Below are 26,218 nucleotides of genomic sequence, written 5' to 3'. Positions count from 1 at the left end.
CGGACGCAACCACTGACACCACCTCCCCCTCTTTCCGTCTTCATCCTTCCTGACATTTCCTCCTTTCCCCCGCCCATTGATGACGTCAGGCAGACAGGCCGATAAGCCAATCCCGACGCTGTGTTCAGGGGCCGGCACGCGGAACCGGTCGGCTCGGACCAATAGGGGCCCTCGCAGCGGGCGCGCCCCAACCGCTCGGGGGAGCCGCGCCGAGGGGGCGGTGCTTCCCAGTCAGCATGTGGGCGGGGGAGGGCGGGGACCAGCAGCCGCAGAGGCGTCGACGGCGGCGGCGGCGACGACGTTGCTCAGTCTTCTGGGTGGGCTCGGCGGCGCAGGCCGGGTTACGCGGAGGGCTCGGCGGGCAGCAGCGGCGGCCTTAGGGAGGCCGCGGCGCCATGGGGGGGCGGTAGGCGGGCGCGGCGGGCGAGGCGAGGGCCGTCAGCGGGCCCGGCGGCGGGGAGGCCCGGGGCGGGGGTCGTCCGGGCTGCGCGGGGCCGCGGGGCGGGGTCGCCGGCCGTCGGGGTGCAGGAGGCCTGGGCCGCCGCGAGGAGCCGCCGCCGGCCGCCGGGCCCCGCCGCCGGGCCGCTCGACGACGACGCTCCCGCGGGGGCCCCGCCTGAGGAGGACGCGGCGGCGGCGACGAGGCCGCGGGAGGCCGCGGAGGATGGAGGAGCGGAAGGAGGAGGGCGAGGCGGAGATCCAGGAGCACGGGCCCGAGCACTGGTTCTCCAAGTGGGAGCGGCAGTGCCTGGCCGAGGCCGAGCAGGACGAGCAGCTGTCCCCTGAGCTGCAGGAGGAGGCGGCGGCCGCCGCGCAGCCCGAGCACAAGCAGCAGAAGCTGTGGCACCTCTTCCAGAACTCGGCCACCGCCGTGGCCCAGCTCTACAAAGGTGAGGCCGCGCCGCCATCTTGGCGCCGCCCGCCCGCCGCCCGGCCGGGTCCCGCCCGGCCCGCACCTCCCGCGCCCTGCGAGGCGGCGGGGCCGGGCGGGGCGGCCGCGGGCCGGGGTCGCGCCGCGGCCCTCCTTCCCCGAGACGGCGCCGCGGGGGGCGGCCGGCGCCGGGGCCTCCCCGCCCACCCGCCCTGGGCCCTGGGCGGCCCGGAGTCCCGGGCTCGGCGGGACCCGACCCGACCCGACCCGGCCCGGCCTGGCCCGGCCCGGCCCGGCCCGGCGGGCAGGGAGGAGCCCCCGCCGCAAGATGGCGAAGGCGGCGGCGGGGCCATTGTGCCCGCGCCCCGGGCTGCGGGCCGCCTCCCTGCGCTGACGCCGGGGCCGCACCGCCTCCCCGCCCGCCGCGACCCCGGGTCCGGGCCCCCCGCGCCGCCCGGGATCCCGAAACCCCGGACAAAATGGCGAAGCCTAATATGGCCGTTCGGAGTGATTGACGCCCAAATAACATTCTCTCCCCTGTCTCTGTCTGTGTCCTTGTGCGTGCGTTTCTTTTCGTTTTCTTTCGTCCTTTTTTTTTTTTTTTTATGTTTTGTTTTTTGTTTTGGTTTATCGTTTTCAGACCGAGTGTGTCAGCAGCCAGGACTTTCTCTCTGGGTCCCCTTCCAAAACGCAGCCACCGCGGTCACCAACCTCTACAAAGGTAAAGATAACCTTGCTGCATTGCCGGTTAAGGGGAAGGGCGGCTCGCGTCGGGTCCTGGCCTGCGTTCCCAGTGTGTTCCCCGCAGCCCCGAATACCTTGCAACTTGAGAGTCTCGGTGGTGTCCTAGGGCGAGGGCGGGCGGTTTTGACACCCCCTGACGCCTCCCCCCTCCCCCGGGGACATAGGGCAACACCTGGGGACGTTTTTGATCGTGAGGAGGTGCTACTGTGGGTGTCCCCGCAGTGCCCAAGAGAGCCCCTCGCCCTCGCCTTGCAGCCAAGACTTTTTCAGCCCCCAAAGTCACTAGTGCCTAGGTTGAGAAGTCCTGAGCTGGAACACGGCTAAGACCGCCCTTCTCGTTGAAAAGGCAAGGGGGGAAGAAAAGAGTTTTTATTTTTTTATTTTCATTTTTTTAATGGTAAACAAGTGGGACAACCTCAGGGAAGATTCTTGAGTCAAGCAATTTAGAGCAAGGTAGTTTGGCTTTTAAGTGCTTTGAAAACGTGTTAATTGGAAACCGTCTGTGCTTATTTATCTGCTACTCTTATCCAGCAATTTATCAGGCATTTTCCTTCAAAACTACCTTAAGTCTGTGACTTTTTGGCAGGAAATCTGTGATCAGTTTTGAATTGATAGCTTTGTGTTTTATGTTGGTGCTTTTCTGAAGTACATTTTCTCTCTGATGAAATGAAGGTATGTAAGTAAACGTCCTGCCCATTATACTCTCCTGATAACAATGGCTTTAGATGTTGTGCCTTACAGATATGGAAGATTTTGAAATCAGAGTTCCATCTTTGGCAAGTTTTCTGTGGAAAAAGGATTTAGCTTTGACACTTTAATGAAAATGCCATGAAATTACATGCTTTCAAACAGTAATGGAATCTAGTGCATTTAAATATATAATAGGTTGAAACAATTTGTGAACTATCTCTTGATTCTCAGGTTTTTACTTTTCTTTAGAATGCTCAGGTGGCAACATTTTTTAGGATGAACATTCCTTATTGTGAGTTTTTTTTCAGTGGACTTTGCAGTTTTGAGGGACAGTAATTTTGAGAGCTGTTAACTGAAACTGGTGAATAAGAATGTTAATTTTAGGGAATGAGGAACTAATAGTATATAATCTTATAAAGAAAAAGAAAACCGTTTAAATGGTGCTTTGGTGGTCAACTTTAGTTATATGTAGCTGAGTTTCATCAGTTTTGATTACTGAATAAATTTGCTTTTTAACATCCATCAGTGCTCCAGGGTCTTGGGCATTCTTTTTGGAATGGCCCTTGGTTTCATTTGGAAAAGGAATTTTGGGGAAAAAACCAAAAACTAAAACTCAATTTAAAAAAATTTCTTGCAGTACGGTTTACATAAAGTAAAATGACTGATTTAAGATGTTGTTTCAGTTGGGCAGATATGTATTACTAACAAATAGAATTTCTGTTTCCCCTACCCCAGACCCAGGCACCCACTGATGTGATTGCTGTGTACTGTTACGTAGTTTCCCTTTAACCATATTAATATTTTGTGTCTGGCTTCTTCCACTTGGTAAAACATTTTTGAGCTGTATCAATTGAATGTACATTGCAAGTACTAGCAGTTCAGTAAGATTTTTAATGACTGAGTAGTATGTTGTATGGGGTACCTTCCATGGTCTAGCTTTTTGTTTCTGTTAACTTTCTGCTTAAAAGGGAAGGCAAGACTCTTGACTGTTCTCTGGTTTTGGTGGTGTTGTGTACTGATAGGATGTATATCTCTAGGACTATAGCTAGCAGTTTTCATTATAGCTTATTTATTTTACTTTTTTTTTCCATTTGTTGGTACTTATTTTGGTTTATTCTGAGCCAGATTTCACTACATTGCCCAGACTGATCTTGAATTTGGGATCCTCCTACCTCAGACTCTGGAGTTGGCTGGAATTATAGGCATGTGCCACTGTGCCCTGCTAGTGCTAACTCTGTTAAAGAAGATGGTCTCAGAAGTTGAACTCTGAAATAATTCTCAATTTGATTACTTCATTTGAAACGTTTATTTTAATTTACTAGTTATCTTTGTTCAGAAAGCTTAAGGAACGTTAATTTTATTTTAAATATCCCATGTGGTTCCTGAATTGTTCAGTTGGAACTGTTTTATTTTGTGTTCTGTAAAATGAAAATGTCCCTTTTTTTTACCTAATAGAATAGTACTGTGTTTAGTGGAATTTGGAAGTGTAGTAGCATCTTATTTTTTTCCTATTTGTTGCCAGAAGAGTGGATGAGACTCTGCAGATGCTTACACCTTTCCTCTTCTACAGGGTGTGGTCTTTAGAGAACAGGCATACAGCTTTGGGAATAATCAGGTACCTTAAATAGAACCAATAAAATTAGCAGGGTAGTGTTACAAGTGTGTTCAGCATTAAATAGTGGTAAATTTAGGTAAAATACTTAGCATACTGGGGGGAAGATTTTAGGAAATTCTTTAAGTAGGCAGTACTCTCATATTTTGTATAAGTAAGTACTTACCTGGCAAACCAGAACTGGCTGCTTCTGCAGCATGAAGAGTTTGGCACTTGGATCAGCTTCTTCCAGTTTCTTGATAACTCCTAAAATGAGCACAAAGGAACCTCAGAATTGAGGTTAAAAACCTAGGAGAGGGCCTCTTAGTTGCAAATGGGCTTTTGAAAAGTTAAACTTTTGTTGCTTGGTTTGATTGGAATGTGGCTGCAAGGATTTGGAAAACAAAGTTGGTGGTGCCCCCTCATCGAGGACAGAATTCAATAAAATGAGTGCATTGTCCTTCTTCAGATGGTAGGGGCAAACTTTGGTTTCATCTTTTGGGAGAAGGGAAGGAAAATCCCTATTCTTGACTTTAAAAATCCAGAGGATGGTGGTTCTTCAGTATCATTGGGTCTCTGGCTTAGTGTGTTTTTTAATATCTGCAACTAAAGAGGGAAGTGAGAAGTTACTGAGGTGGTTTTAATCCAGCCAGGGTTGATGCTTACCTTGGCCAAGCCTGTTTGCTTTTTCTTCTTTTGCCCCTGTGCTGAGGATGGAACCCCAGGGCCTTTGTGCCTGATAGCCATATGCTCTAGCCCTGATCTACACCCCAGCCCATGTTTGCTTCTTAACTCTACCTCTTATTTCTTGGGTGACTGGTTTCAGTTGCTGTCTCTGACTCCTTGTTAGGAAAGTGTTCTCTTTAGTTCTGAATTCTTCTGTTTGGGGCTGCTAGTTTCCTAGGTCTGGACTGATGGTTGTCCTCCAGGGCAAGACCTTGCTAGGTAGCCTCCCAGGGCTGACCTGGGAGCCTGGGCCCTAGCTCTTTAGCAGCCTTTTGGGAGCCAGTGCTTGATCACATCCCATAGTCACTTCTCTGATTGTTCTTTCTCAACTTTTTAATGTTTTTTCCTTGATTATTGTTTTCTTGGTCTTGACATTTTGAAAGTGTTTGAAGCATTGGTTGACTAGAGCCCTGTGAAATCCACTGAGAGCTTTCTCTTGATCCTGTACTTTTTAAAGATGTTTCTGGGAAAGGGGAAAAAAAAAGTTTTCTGGGTATCTCCTTGAATGTCATTTGCCTCAGGTGTCTTGTGCTCTAGCAATGAGGTTTAGCTTTGTTATGGTTAAAGTCTTGGAGTCTACTGCCGGATTGTTTGAGTTCATGTGTTGGCCTGTGCTTAGCTGTGTAGTGCTGGAGACAGATACTGGAACCAGGTATTTTACCATTGGGTCCATTGATCTTTATGTAAGTGGGACTAAGTATCCATAAATTATAGCTCTTAGTTTTGTACTTGGTATATAGTGAGCGCGCAAGTGTTGATGTATAGGTAGGTAAGTTTTAACTACTACTCAGAGGTTTCTCACTTTGAGTAGTGATTTATACGAAGGGAGATAATTCTAGTTTATTTTTTGTCTTTAGATTTTTTTCTTGTGTTGGAATAAGGTTTGTGGTATATTTGTTCCTCTTTTACCATCATCTTTTCCTAAGAGGGGCACATGTAATAGAACTTGCACGTGAGAAGCGATGTGAGAAGCGATGTGATGTCAAGTCTTCTAATATGATGTTCTACATCAGATGTGGCCATTTTGGACTTCTGTGTAGGTTAATGGTGAACAGAACCTAATGAAAATTTGTGGGCCAGTTGGTGGGTGACTAAACAAACAGGGAGATAGATGACCTTGGTTTGTGACTCTTCGTGGGGCAAAAAATTATTACTGAGCTTTGAGAACATTCATAATACCTTTAGTGTGGATTATGGTCAGAAATCCTAATCCCTGCCAGGTGGGCGGTGCATGCGTGGCTGTGATCCCGGCTATGATCCAGGGAAGAAAAGGGATTGGAAGCCAGGCTGCAGGCAACAAATGGTGGCTGCTCCCGGTTCCTGTCCTTTGTTCTCTGTGCTAGGTGAAGATTAAGAAGGAAGAAGTAGTACGTGGTTTTATATACAATTGGAAAAAGTTTTATTTTGACTTTGACTCAGATCTTCAGGTTCCTAATGAAGCATTACTTTTTTCCCTCCTCCGTCAGACCGGATGGTTAGTGTAAATTTAATTAAAGGCAAATATTTTGTAGTCAGTGTTCCTTAGAAGTGTACCTAGCAGTATGCTGTTATTCATAGATTCTCGTAAGGAGAACGAGAGGTAGCTTTTTCTTTTGTTGGGGAGGAAACAGGTTGTAGAAGGAACTCTGCCACTTGCCCAACTTTGGACAAGGCCCTTTGAGCCTTGTTCCTTATTTATGAAATTGGGATACCTATGTGAGCTGACTCGCATAAAGTTGTGTATCAAAAAGCATTAAAGGGGACTGAGGATATAGCTCAGTTGTTGGAACTTGCCTCACATGCACAAGGCCCTGGGTTCAGTCCCCAGCACTGTGCTTGCCTCACATCACAAGGCCCTGGTTCAATCCCCAGCACCACATAAACAAACAAATAAATAAATAAATGGCTGGGGGTGTAAAGCTTGGTAAAATGCATGCCTAGCATGCTCAAGGTCCTGGGTCTGATGTCTAACTCCAACTGAGTTTGTCTATGGATCATGTAAGAAGGTGCTTCTTTTGGTATTCACCTGAGGATAATGGGACTGTGGGCACTATGCCCCTACTTCATCCTCCTGTGTAGTGGTGGGAAGAGTTCTCAGATCTCTTGTGCATATTCAGGTTCTTAAGAAACATAAAAAAAAAATTGGACATATCCTGTAAGAAGTGTTTAAATCGGTTTTTTTTAAGTAAGGATCAGTGTGGTGTTAAGGGTTAGATTGACATTTTGATACCCTTGGATATTCACCTGTTGTTCAAGTTTATGACTTTTTTCCACAATGGCTTTGAATTTGGTAAAATAGTGTTGGATACAAGACTGATCCATAGTTTCTGTGCTTTGCATTTTTGGGCAAGTGTCCTGAGCGCTTTCACTTAGAATTTGGGTGTCCAGTGCCCAAATTTAGGCTCAGTCTTCAGGAAGCTGTCTGTGTGTATGCATGTGCGTGAGGAAGTCCTGAACACAACTATTTTAAATACTCTAGAACCAACAGAAGACATCCTATTTAGGGGAAATATCAGGCTTGATTAATTTGGGTGGTAAAATGATTGGACTTGGCTTTCAGAATATGCTGTTAATGCTACCAAACTAAGTTAAGCACCAAGTAGTGTGAAAGCATGTACCTGAGACCTTAAATATGATTTAAGGTCTGATTTTTTTCTTCCTTCTAGACCACAAGTTGGTGTTTTAAAAAAATGACCGATTTTTATCAAACTCTTAGTTGGTTGTGATGTTGAGACTTGGTCAAAAATTTTGAGGTGCAGTGGTTGATCAGCTGCATAGTTTACTATATTTTATTTATTTATATTCTTTGGTGGTGCTAGGAATTGGACGCAGGGCCTTGTGCATGCTAGGCAAGCCCTCTACCAACTGAGCTATATCCCCAGCCCCTATTTTATTATTTTTAAAATTTTTGGTACCAGGGATTGAACCCAGGAGGCACAAAAGCACTGAACCACATCCCGAGTCCTTTTTTTCATTTTGAGACAGGGCTTTGCTAAGTTGCTGAGGTGGCTGACTTTGAACTTTCAATCCTGGGCTTACAGGTGGCTCTCTTGCATCCCGTCAGCTGCATAATTTCTTAAAGAAGTTCAAAACTTGTTGATTTCTAAACCAGACTACTAGTGATACTGTTTTCCAATGTTTGGAATCTATGATGAAGTCATCAGCTTTGCAGATCTGACAGTTGATACTTTTAATTTGGTGTGTATGGTCTATGTGTGATGCTGGGGTGTGAACCCAGGCCCTTTTAAGAATTGGGCAAAAGTTCTACCACTGAGCTGCATCCCTAGCTCTGTTGGGATTTATGTCCTTAATCAGAATAGTCCAAAACTTGACCAAGCTCATTTGTTCCTAGTACTGGTTTTTAAAAGCATCTTATGTGACCCCCTCCCTTTAGCTCAAGTTTTGTATCAAGCATAGACTCTCTTTGCTGTCTGGCTTGTCAGGTGTATGTTTCTGCACCTGCTTCATCTTCCTTTGCACTTACTATGTGTGGCTGCTTTGGGCTTGTTCCCTCTATCCCCGTTCATGTTTCCAACTCTTCTTCCATGTTTCTAATTCTGGGCCCATTTTCCCCCATCCCCTCCCCGTTTTTTTTTTTTTTTTAATGGTATTGGTGTTTGAACTTCTCCTGAGCTATGTGTCTTCAGCTTTATTTATTTTTTGTAGTAGAGATTTAACCCAGGGACACTTAAAACACTGAGGTACATCTCCAACCTTTTTATTTTGAGACAGAGTCTCACTCATTTGCTTAGGGCTTTGCCAAAGTTACTGAGGCTGGCTTGGTACTTGGTGGTCTTTCTGCCTCTGCCTCCTCAGGTGCTGGATTATAGGTGTGTGGCACCATGGTGGTGCCTGTCTACTTGTAAAAATTTTGAGATGGTTTCTCTAAGTTGCCAGGCTGACCTTGAACTTTGGATTCTCCTGCTTCAGCCTTCTGAGTATTGGGGATTGCAGGTGTGTGCTACCAAGCTTAACTTTCATTTGGTTCTTTTTTTTTTTTTGGGGGGGGGGGTGTTGGGGATCGAACCCAGGGCCTTGTGCTTACAAGGCAAGCACTCTACCGACTGATCTATCTCCCCAGCCCCTTCATTTGGTTCTTGAGAGAGAATTTTCTCACTGTTGGGAAGCAGAAATGAAAGCATGATTGAAAACGATTCTTCTGGGTAGACAGGTTTGTAAAAACCTGACTGCTTCTAGGTTTGCCCATATTTTCTATCCTCTTTCTCTCCGTTCCTGGGATAGGCTTAGCTTGCTCAGTGATTTGATTTCCTTTAAATAACTCCAGCTCTTTCAGGATTTTTTAAGGACTAAATACAGCTTTCCAAGGTCATGTTGGGTTCATCATCCTCTTAAGGTTAACTTTCCTGTAAGTTCTTTCTCCAAGAGATGGGAAGGTGCTGTCTTACCCTCATAGAGGACTCCACCTTTGAAGTGGATTTCACGCCTGCTTTGTGAGTGGTGAAATGAGCAGTTGTCATTGTGCTTTAAGCCATTATTCTAGTAGAGACACTAGAAAGGCCTTCACTGTAGGACTGCTTTTATATCTGTAGAATTAGGCTGGTCTGTTTTCTCAGAGTTGTGATTGTTAAGTGAGAAGATGTGAAAACAGTCTTGTATACCACGTTGAATTCTAGTCCTGGTCCTTTTTATTTTTTTTAAGTATTAAGAGAAAAATTCTCCATGGCCTGATTATTTTCTTGTTAATCTTATAGCATTAAAGGCTGGTCCTCTTCTAAGGGCTAGGCCTTGTTCAGACTTCTGCCTGTTTTACTGCACTCTTGTCATCTTTCTTTTTTTGTGAGGTTGGTGGTACTGAGGATGGAACCCAGGGGTTTGTATGTGCTAAGCAGCACACTGTGCCACTGAGCTACATTTCTAGTCATGTTCATTGAGATTGGGGTCCTCTGCGATATCTGGATTGTTGTCTGTTTTTCTAGGACATGGCTCTACATTGTGTGTTGCTTTTCCTTTCAGACTCTACTCCAGATGTAGCAGACATGGAATTAAAATAAAACCAGGATCGGTAGTAGAGAATATATCTTGTTGCTTTTATAGAAGGATCAGGGATAAAGGAGCTATCTTGGACTGGGGATATAACTCAGTTGGTAGAGTGCTTGCCTGGCATGCACAAGGCCCTGGGTTCAATCCTCAGCACCACAAAAAAAAAAAAAAAAAAAAAAGGAGCCATTTTGTCTTGCCTTGCAGTGATTTTGTGCTAGCACAGCAGCCTAATAAAAGTTAATTGCAGTGACTTGAATTTTCAAACTTTTTTTGTCAACTAGATAAAACCTCTAAAGAGCAGGAATTTTTTTTGTTAGATTCAGGTTCAGTATATATGAGGAGTTAAGAATAGGAATTTTAAAGCAAGGGAATGATTATGAATTACAAAAAGTTTCTGGGAATTGGAAGAAGAATGAAAATATGCCCACAACAGTGAATGAAGCTTTTTGTTTCCAACCTCCTGTTTGGTTTTTGTGTAGAGTTGTCGGTCAGAATTAAATTTTCCCTTATTCTTTCCGAAACGTTTACTGCAGTCTTGTGTTAATTCTTGGTGCTAAACCTGCCAGTAGGGGTTCATCTCAAGTTAAATGTGATATTGAGACATCTATTGAATGATGTGATGCCACTAAGACTTTTATGAGAATCCACTGAACTTTTTTGTTCTGAGGATTGATCCCAGAGGTGCTTTACCAGGGAGTTACACCCTTAATCCTTTTTATTTTTAGATAGAGGCTTGCTAGGTTGTTGAGACTGGCTCAAACTTGCGATCATCCTGCCTCAACCTCCCAAGTTGCTGGGTTGTGTGTCACAACTCCTGGCTGAGAATTTGCTCTTCTGAAAGAGAGCAATCTAACTTAATGGGCTCACAGACTGTGGAGCAAAATTCCAGCTCTCTGGTGTGCTGTGACCTTGAAGGAGTTACCCTGAATACCTCATTTCCTCTTGGAGTAGGGACAGTAGCACCTGTCCCAAGATAAAGACTTATTACTTTCTCATGTGAAGCTAAGTAAAGTACTAATAAACATTTGATAATTTAGCTATTGTTGGTACTCTTAAACTAAATTAGGATCAGTAAGTTATTGTAGGAAGTTTGACTAAATATTTCTTTTTAAGAACAAATTTTATGATTATGTGATGTGTGAATTCTGAATTTAGAACACAGATTTACATCTAGAGCTGGGATGTACCTCAGTGTGGAACACTTGCCTAGAATGTGTGAGAATGTAATTCTCCACTGCCACCAAAGGAGAAAAACATGTATAACATTCCAGTGTGACTGACAGACATTTCTGATTATCAGATTACTTGTGGGTTAAGAGGCCTCATAGTTCATAATTCATTTTGGTTAACTTATAAAAGGTTTTCTTTAGATGGAATGTAGTATGACTCTAAAGATCATCACGTTATCTTTTTTTCTTTTCTTATAGAAAGTGTGGATACCCATCAGCGAAGTTTTGATATTGGAATTCAGATTGGCTATCAGCGACGCAATAAGGATGTGCTGGCTTGGGTTAAAAAACGCAGAAGAACTATTCGTAGAGAAGATTTGATCAGCTTCCTGTGTGGAAAGGTTCCTCCACCACGAAACTCTAGAGCTCCCCCAAGACTGACTGTAGTGTCCCCTAACCGAGCTACTTCAACGGAAACTAGCTCATCTGTAGAGACTGATTTGCAACCCTTCCGGGAAGCCATAGCTCTGCATGGTAAAGCCGTTTAAACATATTTCTTTGGAAAAATGGTTAAGAGTGTGCCTGTGGACCCATTTTCACATTAGGTTTAGGTCCAGATCCATCGTCTGTTTCTTTGTCTATTATAGTAAACACTTGCTCTAGAAATGTTGAAATAGAATGTAAGCTAAGAATTTAATAGGCAATTTTTGACTGTCAGCTAGTCTGTCCTAAAAATGTTTTTAGAAAGTTAGTTTGAGCTTACTGGTGTTACAATAACAATCTATTTTTCAACATTGATTAGAATTTGTTGCTTTATGCTTACATGTTGTACATATTTTTTACTTTTTGAGTCAGGGGAAGTTCTTATGTCTTATGAATTCTGTTATGTTTATAGTTGTTTGAGAGCCTGGTCCATGACAAGTAAAGCAGGTAATTGTTGGGTTAGTTCTCATGTGAACTGGGAACTGCCTTTGACACCCACCCTTCATTATCCTAGTGTGCTGTAGAGGATGAGAGTTGATGACTCAAGTGAGAGGGGACAGAGAGATGAAGAGTCATCGATTTTCCTTCTGCCTGTTGTCCCTCAGGTCTGCCTTGCTTTGATAGTCAGGATTGCCAGAGGTGCAGCTAGGGAACAGGTCCCTGACAACCTCCCTAGCCAGATTGTCATCAAAAGGCATTCTTGGTTAAGGGCTTGTGTTACTAGAGAAGCCTGGGGAATGCAGTCAGTGATGAGTTTGTTCCTTGCTGCTCATTAATGCAGACTTCCATACAGAACTGAAGACTTACCATCTGTACCCATAGCATGTAAACACTGCTGCAAAAAACAGCAGCAAAGTAATAAGACTTGATTGGAATCAAGATGAAAACCTGGATCACAAACAGACGACTAAGCAGCTAGCATTAGCTAGTGAGTTAGATCATGAGTCCTGTTAAAAGTTAACATTTCTGGGCCATAGAGTAGGTTTATTGGAACAAAGTTAACTTGCTAATAAAAAAATGGGATATGTATAAAGGACTTCTATAGCATGGGAACTGTAATTCCTGCAGATTTCTCTTTGACAAACCTTGATTCTTTCTTACACCCTTATTTGGAACATAGAGTTGGAAAAAGTATTGTTTTTAGCTTCCTGATTGCAAGTTTGTTTATGGTAAGTTAAAATCAAAACCACTTATTGCAGCAAAGCCAGTGTCTTTGTCTCCAGTCTTAAGACTATACACTGTTTCTTATGTATTGGAATAGTTAGGCAGTTCAGAACGATTGGAGTTCAGGCAAAATGAGATTGATCTGTTCCTACTCAACTAGTTTCATATCTTTCCCCTTCAGTTTGGAAAACAGCAATGAGGTGTACATAGTTTGTCAGATTAATTTTAGTGCATGATAATATGTGATGTAGTTATCTCTCCTAGGCATTCTGATTTTCATCAAGTGGATTTATGACTCATTCCATACTTAAAGTATGCTTTTCTGTATTATACTTCTATCCTGTAGAAGACAGTTTTAAGAAAAATAAGCCACTGTTACTATAGAATCTTAATGCAGAAGTGTGCATGGCAAAAAGGATGAACTTAGCCCTCCTGAAAAGCTACTCTGCTTCCGCTTCCTTTACACTTCCTCACATCATATGTTTTACTACTTTTTGAACTTTGGGAATTTTAGTGATGAGGTTGCTGAAGGGACTGTTTATAATTTTTGACCTATTGAAGTTAGGGTTTTAGAAAGCTAAAACATAAAACTTTATGCAGAAAAGTAATTTTTCCCTACAATAAATTTGTAATGTAGCACTAATATGTTGGAGGTAGAATGTATTCTTATTCTTCAGATTCGTACCTCTCTCTAATTCATGTAGTTAAAATGTAGTGGTGAAGTAATAGGCCCCCTTAAAAGAGGCTACAGAAACAAATTATACTGAGTTCTGTGCTCTACTAGTGGTTTGCAGGAATATCAGTGTATTCAGGAGAATGCTGGCCTTACCTGAGTATTCAAAGAAAGTAATTTGTGTAATAAGAGGGCCTCATTAACTATAAATAGTAATGTAGATTAGTGACTGACTTTACTCATATTATCTGATTTATATACTTTATGAATTGAAGTGAAAACTAGGTTAAGATGCTATTTTTTTTTTTTTTTTTTTTTTGTGGTATTGGGGCTTGAACTCAGTTCCCATTCTAGGCAAGTACTCTACCATTGAGTTACATCCTCACCCTTTTTTTTTTTTTTAAGATAGGGTCTCCCTAATTTGGTGAGGCTGGCTTGAACATGTGATCCTCCTGCTTCAGCCTCCCAAATTCCTGGGATTACAAGTTGGTGTTGCCACACCTGGCCCAAGGTGATTTTTAAAAATGTATTTGGAAACATCTTAATGTGGATAAATACTAAACTAGAAATCTGCTTTTCATATAATTTGCTTAGCCATATCTGAAATATAACTAAAATCAATTGAAGTTTTTGAAATCCTTCATTGGAGGGAGAGTCTAAATTCATGAAGTTTTTATAGAGCAAGGAGATGTGAGAAAAGTATAAGTATGTTGAGGCAGACTTGAATTTATAATCCAAGTAAACATCCCATTTCTCCTCATGCTGTCTCTTTACACAGAAGACAGTTTCCTCCATGCTGTTTTCATCAGCTCCTAGACACCTGCCCTACCACTACCTCTACCACATACCCATAAATACCTAAAATTCCTTTGTTTGAGGGAAAGTGGCAAAGACTTGAAATATTTGCAGAGCATTTCATTGTAGATAGGATGCGAAGATGAATACCTTCATCAGCCTTGGGCCCACCTTACAGAAGAGACTTGTGTAAACAGTTGTAATCAAAAGTATATCAATTTTCTAGTGTGGTGGCACATGCCTATAATTCCAGCAACTTGGAGGCTGAGGCTGAGGTTGGAGGATCACAACTTTCAGGCCAACCTCAGCAACTTAGGGAGACCCTGTCTCAAAATTAAAAAAAAAAAAATAAAAATAAAGGACTGGGGATGTGGCTCAGTGGGTTAAGTTCCCCTGGGTTTAATCCCCAGTACCAAAAAAGTTAAAAAAAGACCAATTAATGGTTTTTAAACAGTTCCATTCCAGGCGAAGCTACTTTAGTTAATGCTTAGTACAGTTTAGGCTATAATTCAGTGCTTTATTTTGATACTGTCTGCATCATGTGGCTTCTGTGTACTAAGGGACCTAGTCATTGGATGTTAGACTAAAGAAATTAAATGGGTGCATGCTGAATTGATATTTGTCCTTGTTAATTTTATCTTAAAATAACATTGAAAATTTACTGAATGAAATCAGTAACTTGTTTTTGTGTATATAGTATTTCAGGTAGACCAAAACTCACCTGGACCATTTTGTTATCTGCCTGTCTGATAGCTCTTTAGTCACCTTCTAGAACTACTTTTATATTCTTTAATGCTACTCTAGCCTTCCTGGCCTTGCTTAGGATTTTTCATTGACCTGAACTAAATTTCCTTGGATTCTATGGCTATTTGCCACCATCTGGCAGGGGCCACCTCACTCTTAACTTCCAGATCTATACCTTTGTTTAGACCTTCTCTGGACCACCGAATGTGTGTCTCATTGTTCTCTGAAATACATCTGTTAGCATATCCTGTAGTTGTTTTTCTCAGATGACAATTAGACTGGATTAGCTGTTCAGATCTTGTGCAGTCTTGAGGAGTATGTGAAAGTGTTTCTTTGGTTGAGGCAAGCGTGTAGTTGGATGACTTAATGTCATGAATGTGGTGTAAGATATTCTGGGGGCAGAAAGATATTCTCTGCACAACTTTGCTGTGGGTTCAGGGAGGGCCCTCTGGAGGAGCTGAGCTTGGATGTGTGTGTGGGGAGTTCGTTGTTCTTGCTCTCCTGTGTCTGAGTTTACCCAGTCACTAGTCCATCTTTCATGAGAGCGCTGGGTGATCTTTACACTGCGGCTTTCAAGGACACTTTACATTACAAGGCCCTTGTGTTCTGATCTTGACCTTGGGTCAGCTATCCCAGGCATACTCTGTAAACTCTTGAATACCCACGTTTTTTTTAATATCCTGTTGGACTGATCAAATTTTATTTCTGTGACTCAGCTTTCCTCGAGTTCCTCCATTCTCTAAATCCTTCCCTGAACAGGGCTTCAGTTTGTTTCCATGACTGTTCCTTCCTGCTGATGGGGGGCAGTAGTAAACAGGGACCTTGTCTTGTTCCTTCTGGCTTTGACAGAACCTAGCAAAGAATCCTGTGTAGGTATATTCTGTAGTTGTGTTTACTGTAGGGAAAACACAAAGTCTGAAAAATGAATGAATACTGCACGGTGGGACTGAGAACCTTTGGAAAGAGTCGAGGATTGCAGTTCCCAGATGACTACAATCAGAAGAGAATCTAACCTATGTATGTATCTAGGGGTGCTAGAAAGGAATCTCACGTTAGAGCAACTCGGGAGTTTGCTGTGGCTGAGGACAACAGCATTAGAGCTGCTCTTTTTGTGAGTCTGTTGTATTAGTACCAAGCTAAGGAGATGCTCACACAATCCTCACACCTACTCTGGATTATTACCACTGTATTGATGGAGAGCAGTTTGGTTAAGACAGAGCAGGTTAACAAAGGCTCTAAAATACATCCTCTTAACTACTGTACCTCTGTTATTTGTAGATTCAACCTATCTTACTTCCCACTCCCTCCTTTGTAGGACTTGGGGGTGGGGTGGGAAGGGTCTTAGGGCTTCTGCTTTGGGGAATACGTGGATTGTGTGTCTCGGGTTTCCCCCATAAGTGAATCTGGATAAGTAGGCTTGAAGTTGGTTTGTGACCACCATAGTTGGAAGAGTACACAGGCCTGTGTAGAGGCCATCATCCCTGCATAACTGTGGTCTTAACATCTCACAACCAGTCTCATTTGTGACGGTGATAAACTTAAAGGTGGTGTATGAGGAACCAGTCAAGTCACCTGACCTGTCATGGTGCTGTTTGCCTTGAGGAAAGGAGGTTGCTGGTTAGCTCTAGCTGTGTCCTGGCATGGGTGTCCACTTTGCCCTGCATAGTGAACCTCAGAGTAGACCTGGAGCCACGATCTTTTTTCCTAGTGGCCTTTGAGAGAATAAGATCCTTTTGGCCTGTTTTAATTGTAGTTAGCACTCCAGAGAGAGAGTTAAAGCTTTTTATTGTTAGTTACTTCTTGAATGTTAACATGCTAATATCTTGAGCTTGTTCCATGTTGACAAGCGGTGAGTCGGTTACATTCTCTTTCTGATTGGAGAGACTGACTTGCCCAAGGCAGTGCTATGTGGAAAACCTGAGGTTTGAGTCTTGATTTTCTGAGTTCGTTAGTCATCGTAGGGATCTGTGAAAGGGTCCAGAGTAGGAAGGTGTGCACTCTGGGAGGCAGAGCCAGAGGCTGAGTTGCGTCTTACTCAGTAACTGTTCAGTCACCCTCATTTGTCATCATCTCATATAGGTGGTCTTTATAGGTGTCTGATGCTGGTTCACACTGCCACATGGGAATTGAGACACTTGGTTTCAGTCCCAGAGGTGATTTTGATGACATTCTTGATTTCAGTACTTGGAATTAACCCTGCTGAGCCTGGGTTATCCCTTTAAAATTCCACATAATTTCAAACTCAAAAGACCTCTAACATGCAGGGTCTGAGGTTACCATAGATATGGGTGGGAGCTGTTGCTGTCATTAGCACTTGGCTTTAAGATACCATCTTCTCAATTTTAAATTCCCCTCATGTTAAAAGCAAATTTACAGTGTAGTTGGCTACTGCATTTGCTAGCATGGTGCTTAGAGGGACTTGGTAAACTCAGGTAGTCTAGACTATAATATGACACAGGAGAATTTTTAAAATAAAACAAAAGCAAAAGTTCTCTCCCTCCACCCCCCCAACTTTATATTTTTTAAAACTAAGTTTTGCTAAGTTGCCTATACCGGGCTCAAGTGATCCTCCTGCCCCTCAGTGCTAGGATTCCTGACATGGCATGTTTTTTTATTCTGGGGATTGGACCCCAGGGCCTTGCATATGCCAAGCAAGCATGTGCTCTACCATTGAGTCACACCAAGTCCAGGAAAGGTGTCTTGAGAAAGTACTTTGTGAGTTAAGACAGTGGCTCCTTAGAGTCAAAGGCCCAGGCATTTAACAAAGAGCTTAAAAACCCTTTTGTTTTCTTTGTGAATTTGGTTTATAAGTTGATTTCTCCAGTTGAATCCTTGTGCAGAAAGTGTGGCTGTTGGCAGACAAGAGTTATTTGTCATCCTGTAGCCCTTTTTGTATCCTAGCATTTGCTGAACACAGTGAAGCACTCTTGTTTATTGGAGGTAGGGGTAGGTGATGAAGGGGATAAACTCATTTTAGGACGTTTCTGGCCTAATAGAATTGTATCAGTCTGAATTATATACACACGGTCAGGTTGAGGCACAGTGTCATTGCCTTGGGAAGTCATAGGCTGTTTCCAGGTTGTGGTTCTGTATCTTCCACAGTCAAGGCTTCATGAGAATTCTTATTCTCTTAAATCATATAAGTTACTTGATAGTTTCTTGGTCTGAAAAAGTAGAGCATAGAGCCTTATAGGAAATATAATCACTGGAAATTGGATTCAGGGGTATAAGGTCAGTTAGGAATTTTTACTCAGAAAAGTGAGGCAAATTCCCAGTTTGTCAAACTCAAAGTATAAAAGGCTGCTTACTTTACCTTAGAGTTTGTGGAAAGCTGAGTTTAGGCAGCCTGGAACACTTGACTTTTCTCCTTTGAGGCCAGGTTTTTGTACCTTTTCGTTTTTGTTAAAACATTTTGACCCAAGTGTGCCAGATCGATATTGAAGGGAAATTATCAGATTTGAGAGGAAGTCTTTCCTGATAAAATTGCCTAGGCAATTTATACTTATTACATGTTAAGAAATTTAATCAATTGTTTTGTGTGTCCCCCTCCCAATGTTCCTGTCACTTCCATTGATGTAGCTAAATGTTGAAAAATTTATCTTGACAGCTAACACAGATGTTTAGGTTCAGGATTCTGAAACTGACATCCCATTGTAGAAGAAACTCCAACAATGTTCTGTGGCGGAGGACTGTTAGAAGCGGCCAGTGAGGCTTTATGTCCATCTGTCTTTTAGTCCTGCTCTCTGAGGAAGTGCACACTCTAGCAGTGTGTGGAGCACAGTGGGTTCTTTTTGAATGCTTGTTGAATGTTGCACTCTGCATCTTCTTCAAATAACAGAACTGTTGACAGCTATTTAATAGTAAAATGTGTTTAAAAAACTGATTTGGAAATTAAGATGTAAGAGATTAATGCACCAAAGCAATCTCTTAATTGCTTAAGATTGGTTATGAATCTCAAGGAATCTTCAGTTAAATTTCCTCTGAACGCTGAAATTTCTAAATTGTCTTTTCCTCACACCAGCCTCTCAGAACAAGAACAATTAGGGCAATTAAGATAGCATTAAAATTTCTTATGAAAAGGATTAGATATAAACAATAAAGTTTCTGGAGGTAAGCCCTAACAGCTTCCAACATCAGTAATGCAGAGTCGTCTTGAACCTGCAGTAAAATTTTGTTGGGACTTTTTTTTTTTTTTTTTTTTTTTTTTTTTTTAAATAATTGCAGTGAAAAAGGAGGCCATGTGGCCATGCCTCAGCCAGTTCACATAGCTAGTACTTAATTTAATAATCATCTTTTGGTAGTTATGAAGCAGTTTAATATCTGAGTGCAATTTTCTGACTTATTTCTTAGAATATTTGAAAATTTCCAAAAAGTAAAAATAAATTCAGTATCTTGTGGTCCTACATGCAGTTAAATGTTTGGTGCATTTTCTTTCAGTCCTTTTATCAATGTATAAATATTAAAATTATTTCATAGTTGAGATCATACTGCATATATGCTACTGTATCTTGCTTTTTCATTTTAACGTCGTGAGCATTTTTTCCCATGACATTAAAAACTGTCTTTGAAAAATGGAAAGCTTTTGGGCTGTCAGCATAACTGAAAATGTTTTCTTGGTGTGACACATGTATCTTTGTAATTGGTTTGATTTAGTGTGCTTTACTTCAATAAAAATTCAGTATTACAATTTACAGATCGGGGTGGGGAGTGGTATCTACTTCAAATTACCAGAATCTTCCTAGTAGAGTTCTTTTTTTAAAAAATGATTCAACTCCCTGATACATCTAAAACACTGCATCGACACTACAAGTGCTTGCCTGGCATCTCAGAACACAGCTTTGTGCACAGGGCATGCTGCACATCTGCCTAGTACAGTTCTTTTCCAAGGCAAGAATGCCAGTTTCTTAGGGCTTACGGGCAGGATGTTACCCATTTTGTTCCAGTTTGGGGGATTTCAGATCCTCCTTTCTCCAGGAGATGTCACTGGTGGAGCATATCTGCAGAGGGCCCTGAACCTGTGCCTGTGAATCAACAGTGTGCCTTCTCACCTCCAGGGCTAGCCTTCTTCACAGGGGCCTGAGACTCTGGGCACCCCATAGAGCATGTAGACAGAGCCTCAGCCCCTGGCTGGTGGACCAAGGCAGTGAGATTGACTGGGTCAGCATTTGCTCTTTCTCTGCCTGTGTGTGACAATGTGCTGGGAAACTGGAATTACATGTAATCAATTCTGCAAACAGCATTTTCTTATTACCCAAAGCATGAACTTGGTATGAGAATAATAGCTCTGTGCTGCTTTTAATAATTTGCCATGTAACTTGGATTCCTATAACCTGGACTGTAAATTTGTTTTAGTTCCAATGAGAGTTTTCAAAGTCTGATTAAATCATCCTAATCATTTATTACCCTGTTCCTGCACTAAATATTTTAAATGGATGCAGAACCTTTAAAACTGATGAGTTTATTTATCCTGTGTTAAGCAATTGAGACTTCTCTGTCTAATCATGCTACTTGTTCTACTGCTTTTGTCAATTGATATTCCCATAGCGTTTTTGAAAAAGTGTGTTTTTGGTAGAAATTAAGTTGTATGCCCTCAGGACATACAACTTGGTGTTTAGTTTTGAAGCATGTTTAGATTTTCTGTACTTGTATAGGCCTAATTGTTTATGTGGCTTAGCTAAGGTTTCCTAAGCATCTTCTAGTAGCTGTCATTGGTTTGTAAAATAAAATTTGGGCTGTTTAAAATGCATATATTTTTTGGTTGTTAATCTTAATTTTTTTTTGACACTTGTGTTAAATCTTTTTGGGGAAGATTAGTGAGTGAAACTTAAAAGATTTCACTGCTGAGAGTAGCTAATAGGTAGTGTTGCACATTGTGAGTTTACTTGAGCTGTTAAACTCTAGGTCATATATCCGATAATGATTATGATTTTCCAAACATTACTGGGGAATTTTCAAATTGGCCAAGTTGATGTTTAATGTATCCTCTTTTTCATGGGGAAATTTAAGATAAATTTGCTTAAATTGTCTAGTCAGGCCTATTTCTGATAGTGTTTTCTAAGCCTTTGCTATTTGTCATTACTGCCACAGGACCATGCCTTAACAAAAGGGGTTTTGGGCTGGGGTTTGTTGACTTCTTTCTGTAGTTTCAAATGGTAGAGGGGATCTTGAATTTAATTGTGGAAGTTGCCTGATTTACTAAATTCTAAAATTATGGAACTAGTGTGAAAAGGTTATAGGAGTACTGGGCATCTTCTAGTAGTGAGTGGGATTAGGAAACAGGAAGGCACAGCTTCCCTGCATGAAGCTCACAGGCTATGATAACTTTTCAAAAATGCCAACAACTTGGATAATTGAGTTTAAAATGTGATGGCATTGATTTAAATGAAGCAAACAGCTTGCAGACTGGATTTATTTCCTGATATCCACATCCGAGCCTCAGATTTCAGTAGATTTCAAAATGCAGGGTTGAACTTTGAGGCATTATTCTTTTTCAGAATCAGTGAGTGTTCTGTGCTGAGTCCTTTAGATGGAGATGAAAAGATTGTCTATAGGCAGAGATGATTGTACTAAATAAGAATAGCCCTAGATGTTCCTTTTCTTTGTCTTTCAAGTAAGCCTGTGGGTCGGGAAGAGATAGCTCAGTTTCTCTTTAAAAATGTGGAGTGTGAAATGTCCTGAAGATAGATGGACACTTGGTGAGCTTCTGAGGCAGGAGAGGGGTCTGCTCCTGTGGTCCAGCTCGGAAAACACTGGTTGGTGCCTGTGGGCAGGATAAAGGTTGGAGGAGCTCACCCAGGTGATACCTGCCTGTTGGGCAGAAGAGAACCCAGCAGAGGCAGCTAAGGAGGGAGCAGAGAGTTGGAAGCAGGAGGAAGGGAAGAGGAGCCAGCAAGAGACTGAAAAGGGAGAGGTAGGAGAACCAGGAACAAGCCTGCAGGAAGCTGGAGGAGCTTCTGAGCCTCAGGCAGCAGGACTAAATGTTGATGAAGCAACGCAGGCCTGATTTGAGGAAGAACTGCAGATCGTGGAGACTGGCAGTGTGTAATGAAGTCTTGGGATGGAGTAAAGAGGTCAGGGAGGGAGAAAACTGTTCAGAGAGAGAAGCCTACCTATGCAGGCTGGCCCTTGACTCAAAGCCTCTTCCTTGCTAAAACAATTAAGGCTTTAAGAAGGGGCAGTATGAAAGTCAATAGAAGTGTAGATTCCACTTGAGTAGGGATCTGTCTTGCTTAATATAGATTAACCTTTCATGCATTTTTTTTCTCCCCAAATCAGAAATTGAACCCAGGGATGCTTAACCACTGAGTCACATCTCCAACCTTTTTATTACTTATTTCAAGATGGAGTTTTGATAAGTTGCTGAGGCTGACCTCACACTTCAACTGACTCCTGCCTCAGCCTCCCCAGTCTGAGATTACAGGTGTATGTCACTGCACCTTGCTTTTCAACTTGCTTTTCATCTGTAGAATTGGGTGATGTAGATGTTGTAGAGTTACCTTGAGGATTAAATTTAAAAGTACTTGATAGAGTGCCTGACCCAGGAAGGTACTTGGGTATTAGTGCTCCTCACATCCCCCCTCCTTTTTTTTTTTTTAAAAACAGGCACTGGCCTTCAAAAGGTTGAGAGGTAAAGAGGGACACTTAGATTTCCTCAGACCACCATCAGTGTATGTGGAGGTGCATCTTCTAGGGGAGACCTTGAGGGGACTTGGAGTAGTGGAGAGAGAAAGAAGAGTGAAGGCCCCTGGAGCAGGAAGTTGCAAGCTGCTTAGCAGGGAGGGGTGGGCCACTGAGCGGTGGCAGAGATGGGAGGTGGCTGAGGCCCTGGGTCGAGAGCACTGTCCTCAGGATTCATAAAGAGTGAGCACCATCAAAGGGAATTCAAGTACATTTGGTGTGGTAGGAGACAGGGTTCTTCTTTCAACCTAACTTTCAAATTCAAGCCACATTTTTAGAGTTCAAAATTAAAATGGACTCCTACCAAATCAAAACACTAAACTTATTTTAAAAATCTAAGAAATCTTATTTTTCAGGAACATCAGTTATACTACTTGATATAAATTCAGGCAACGACAAAATCCCTAGGTGAGGCTAGAATAGTGAGAGGGGACATTCTTAAGGTGGAAAATCTACTGTCGGTGCTAGGTTTTTTGAGTTCAGTGCTATGGTTTATGAAGTGTCCTCGCCCGACTTGTGCCTTTCACAGGTTTGTCCTGAACATTTAGAAGTGGAATGTAAGTTTGGCTCCTTGAAAATTCTGAGGAATGAGTGTCCAGCAACCAGTGCTGGTTATGTTCTGATTTAATGATGTAAAAGCAAAGCAGCAGGACTATCCTACCACCATCTTCCCCTCCGAAGGACTAGAGACAGTATTGACATGGGCTCTCCTGAGGATTCCACCAAGTATGACCCATTTGTATAGACGCATTTGTCCAGAGTACCCCCACTTTGTATGTGATGCCCCAGCATAATTTTTTTACAATGACCCTTTTTCAGGCTTGACAGAGTTTATTTTGGATGATAGTCATCTTATCTGGAGGGATGTTGGACCAAGCCCTCTCAGGCCTGGAAATTATTTCTTGCTTCCCCTATGTGCACCACACACAGACATGCATCACAGGGATCTGATGGGATGGTGACTTTAGAAAATCAAAATGTGCTGTACAAATAAGCACCTCCTGTGCCTCTCTGCAAATCGCACAGTACCTACCTGATAGAGTAGGTGGGAGAATCTCATGGTGCACGTGTACACCGAGAACAGTGCTTGACAAACGGTAAGCCTTCTGTAATTGCTAGCTACCAATATTGTGTAAATACCATAGATATTGGTAGTGTTACTAGTAAGACCCATGTCACAGCCAGATGATTCATCCTTCCAGAATAAAACTTAACTGCTCATTGGTGACCCCTTACAGAGAAAATTGGCAAGACACCCTTTGACACTGTGGCAACGTGGAAAGTGAAGTGGGTTGCTTTCAAAAGGGCTAAATAATGGAGCAACTCTAAAACCTCTTTTCTTCTTCCTAGGTCTTAGTGGTGCAATGGCTAGTATAAGCGTGCGCTCGAGTACCCCAGGCTCTCCTACACATGTAAGCAGTGGATCGAATGCTAGTCGAAGGAGAAATGGACTCCATGATGTCGATTTGAACACTTTCATATCAGAAGAAATGGCACTCCACTTGGACAATGGTGGAACTAGAAAGCGTACCTCAGCCCAGTGTGGCGATGTCATTACAGACTCACCAACCCATAAACGCAACAGAATGATCTAAACTGCAAACATTCTCACACCCACCATGCTGCTTGAAAGCCACTCGATCCTCAACATATACTATTATTGCAAAGGCAACATGAGGCCATCTTCCCTTGTTCACTGTTTAAGACAAGTGAATTCCATAGTGGTTGCCATAAAAGGAAGTTCTAGGTATTTACAGTAGATGCCTCTTGTAATATGGCTTTCTCAAAAACTATAATCCTAGCAGAGGACATCAGATATCGTGTAGTCATTAGCAAGATCATCATAGGCAAACATATCCGTTCCAAGGCTAAAAGTGACCTTAACTGTATTTATTCTCAAAGGGAAAGGAAATATCAGATGTTTATTTGGTTATAGAATGTTTTTTTTTTTTCTCCCCAGTCCATTTCCTGCTGTGTTGAGTATTTTGCTTCAACAGTATTGCCAGGTTCCCCAAATTATCTGAAAACAGGATTTGACTTCGTTGTCAGATCTGCAGGCTTCCATTTTTACAGCTGCACTGTACCATGCACCTGGTTTCTATATAGTAACGGTGTGCAACTTCTAATTATTGGACTGTGCCCTGTTTTTAGTTTTCAACACAGTTTCTAATTCTGGTGATTGTGTGATGTAAAGAGGTGCTATGATGGTCATGCAATTAATACTTAATATTGAATCAATACACAGAACTTTATTGGATTCACTTTGTGTGTGTTAGTGCTCTAAAAATAGCAATATTATTGAACTGCCCCAGATTAACCCTGTAGGCTTCAAATACTCAGTTTTAAGACAAGTACTACTTCTATGCGGGGTACTCCTTACAGTAAATGTAAACTTGTAGACTGCATTCAAGGTGACCTGAAATAGAGAGGTCATGAACTTTGAGAGTGGGCTTCCTTTTGGTTCAGTATTAGTGAGGGGAGATGGATGGTGGGGTAGGTATTTATTCAAGCCTTTCATTTCCTGCTTTTCATTTTTCATGGATGCCCTACTTTGTGCAGTTTCCATTGTAGTGGGTGGAAGGTGACAAAGCTGTTTTATCTACTAATAATGTGATCACAACCTAAGTAGCAGAACCCAACTCCCCCTGTCCCTTCATTCCCCCTCCTAAGAAGTGGAGTTTGGAATCTCATTCTGGAAAAGGTGGAATCGCATGGAGGTTCTCTAGATGTTAGGTAGACCTAAATAAAAGTTCTCAATAGAGTCCTCTTGGAGTAAATATAAGACCTCTTGTAGCTACAACGTTTTAGAGCATGTTTCATCTTCATTTTTAATATCTTGAACTAAATGATAGTCTTTTTTAGATGAAGAACTGATGTCAGCCTGCCAGGTACTGTAATTTATTCTATCCTATTATTATATATCAAGTAGGACAGTGAAAAATGTTTCCTTGCAAACTTGTAGTCCAGTATCAGTTACTTCCTATTTTTATCCTTAAATGACCATTGCAAATCAGTGTAAGGGTTTTTCCAGTAATTACTCACAGCACTTTGTTAAAGTTTGCAATTTCTTCAGCCATTTAATAATATCTTTCTGTGAAGAAACTTTGCTAAGTTAACCATATTGACTGGGTGGGATGTGAATGGAATGTTAGAAATGTTGTGTGAATTGAAGTTCTGTATTCGTTATAGATATAACCCTTATTTAAAACAGTGAAATCCATACTCAAAAGTAGGAATGAAAGATTTCTAAATTTTTGCAACAGTGGATCATTTTTTGTTAGAGTATAATAGCAGGAAGAATTATAGCAATCTGTCATTTTACCTGAAACGGACATGCCTATGTATTATGAATACTTTAAAGCTTCCCTTTGGAATATACCAAGAAATGCATTTGGAATTATCTTTGCTTTTCTGTCATTGTAAATTTAGGTTCCAGAATTGGGGTTTGGTGGTGTGATGCATTGCTCACGAGAGGCCAGAACTCCTATTCCTACAGGATTTTGCGATGGAGGAACACATATTTAATCTCCCCTTCATGCCTTGGTTCTTGTTCCTCTTTCTAAGTTGAATAACAATATTTTTGGTTGTTTTGTTTTAAGTTGGTGCTCTGAAGCTTAATCTTAGTACCCTTTACTCTCAATTGTCAAATTTTGATAAAACATGTGCCATTTTCTTTGGTAAGAGAAAGCAGGTCTGCCAGAACACAATTTATATGCCTTATCGGCTCCATTAAACTTTTTAAAAACTTTAGCATCTGTTACTTTTTTCCATTGCATTTAATCTGAAGTGCTCCTTGTCACCTGTGGTAAACTTTCCTCCACTACTGTGTCCCATTGCGCTCTTCATGTGTCCCGAGCACAGAACGACCCTGAAGCCCCTAGTATGAAGGGAAATGATTGCTAATATTAGGA

General features: G+C 42.0%; 1 protein-coding gene across 1 annotated transcript; it reads left to right on the top strand.

The window, feature by feature from the left end:
• The first annotated feature begins 302 nt into the window (after positions 1-302).
• Hapstr1 (HUWE1 associated protein modifying stress responses) lies at positions 303-26,057 on the top strand. Its single transcript, XM_047532802.1, has 4 exons — positions 303-890; positions 1,512-1,592; positions 11,030-11,305; positions 23,658-26,057. The coding sequence occupies exons 1-4, from the start codon at positions 665-667 to the stop codon at positions 23,900-23,902; spliced, it is 828 nt and encodes a 275-aa protein (XP_047388758.1). The 5' UTR covers positions 303-664; the 3' UTR covers positions 23,903-26,057.
• Positions 26,058-26,218: the final 161 nt, after the last annotated feature.

The sequence above is a fragment of the Sciurus carolinensis genome, chromosome 18 (assembly GCF_902686445.1).
Source record: "Sciurus carolinensis chromosome 18, mSciCar1.2, whole genome shotgun sequence".
Classification (NCBI taxonomy): Eukaryota; Metazoa; Chordata; class Mammalia; order Rodentia; family Sciuridae; genus Sciurus; species Sciurus carolinensis.
This window is presented reverse-complemented; position numbering and strand designations above follow the sequence as displayed.

Excerpts from the sequence above, each read along its gene's own strand:
- Hapstr1 (XM_047532802.1), top strand. The coding sequence starts at position 665 with ATGGAGGAGCGGAAGGAGGAGGGCGAGGCGGAGATCCAGGAGCACGGG. Across the intron at positions 1,593-11,029 it reads GGTCACCAACCTCTACAAAG|AAAGTGTGGATACCCATCAG; the intron begins GTAAAGATAACC and ends CTTTTCTTATAG. Across the intron at positions 11,306-23,657 it reads GGAAGCCATAGCTCTGCATG|GTCTTAGTGGTGCAATGGCT; the intron begins GTAAAGCCGTTT and ends TCTTCTTCCTAG.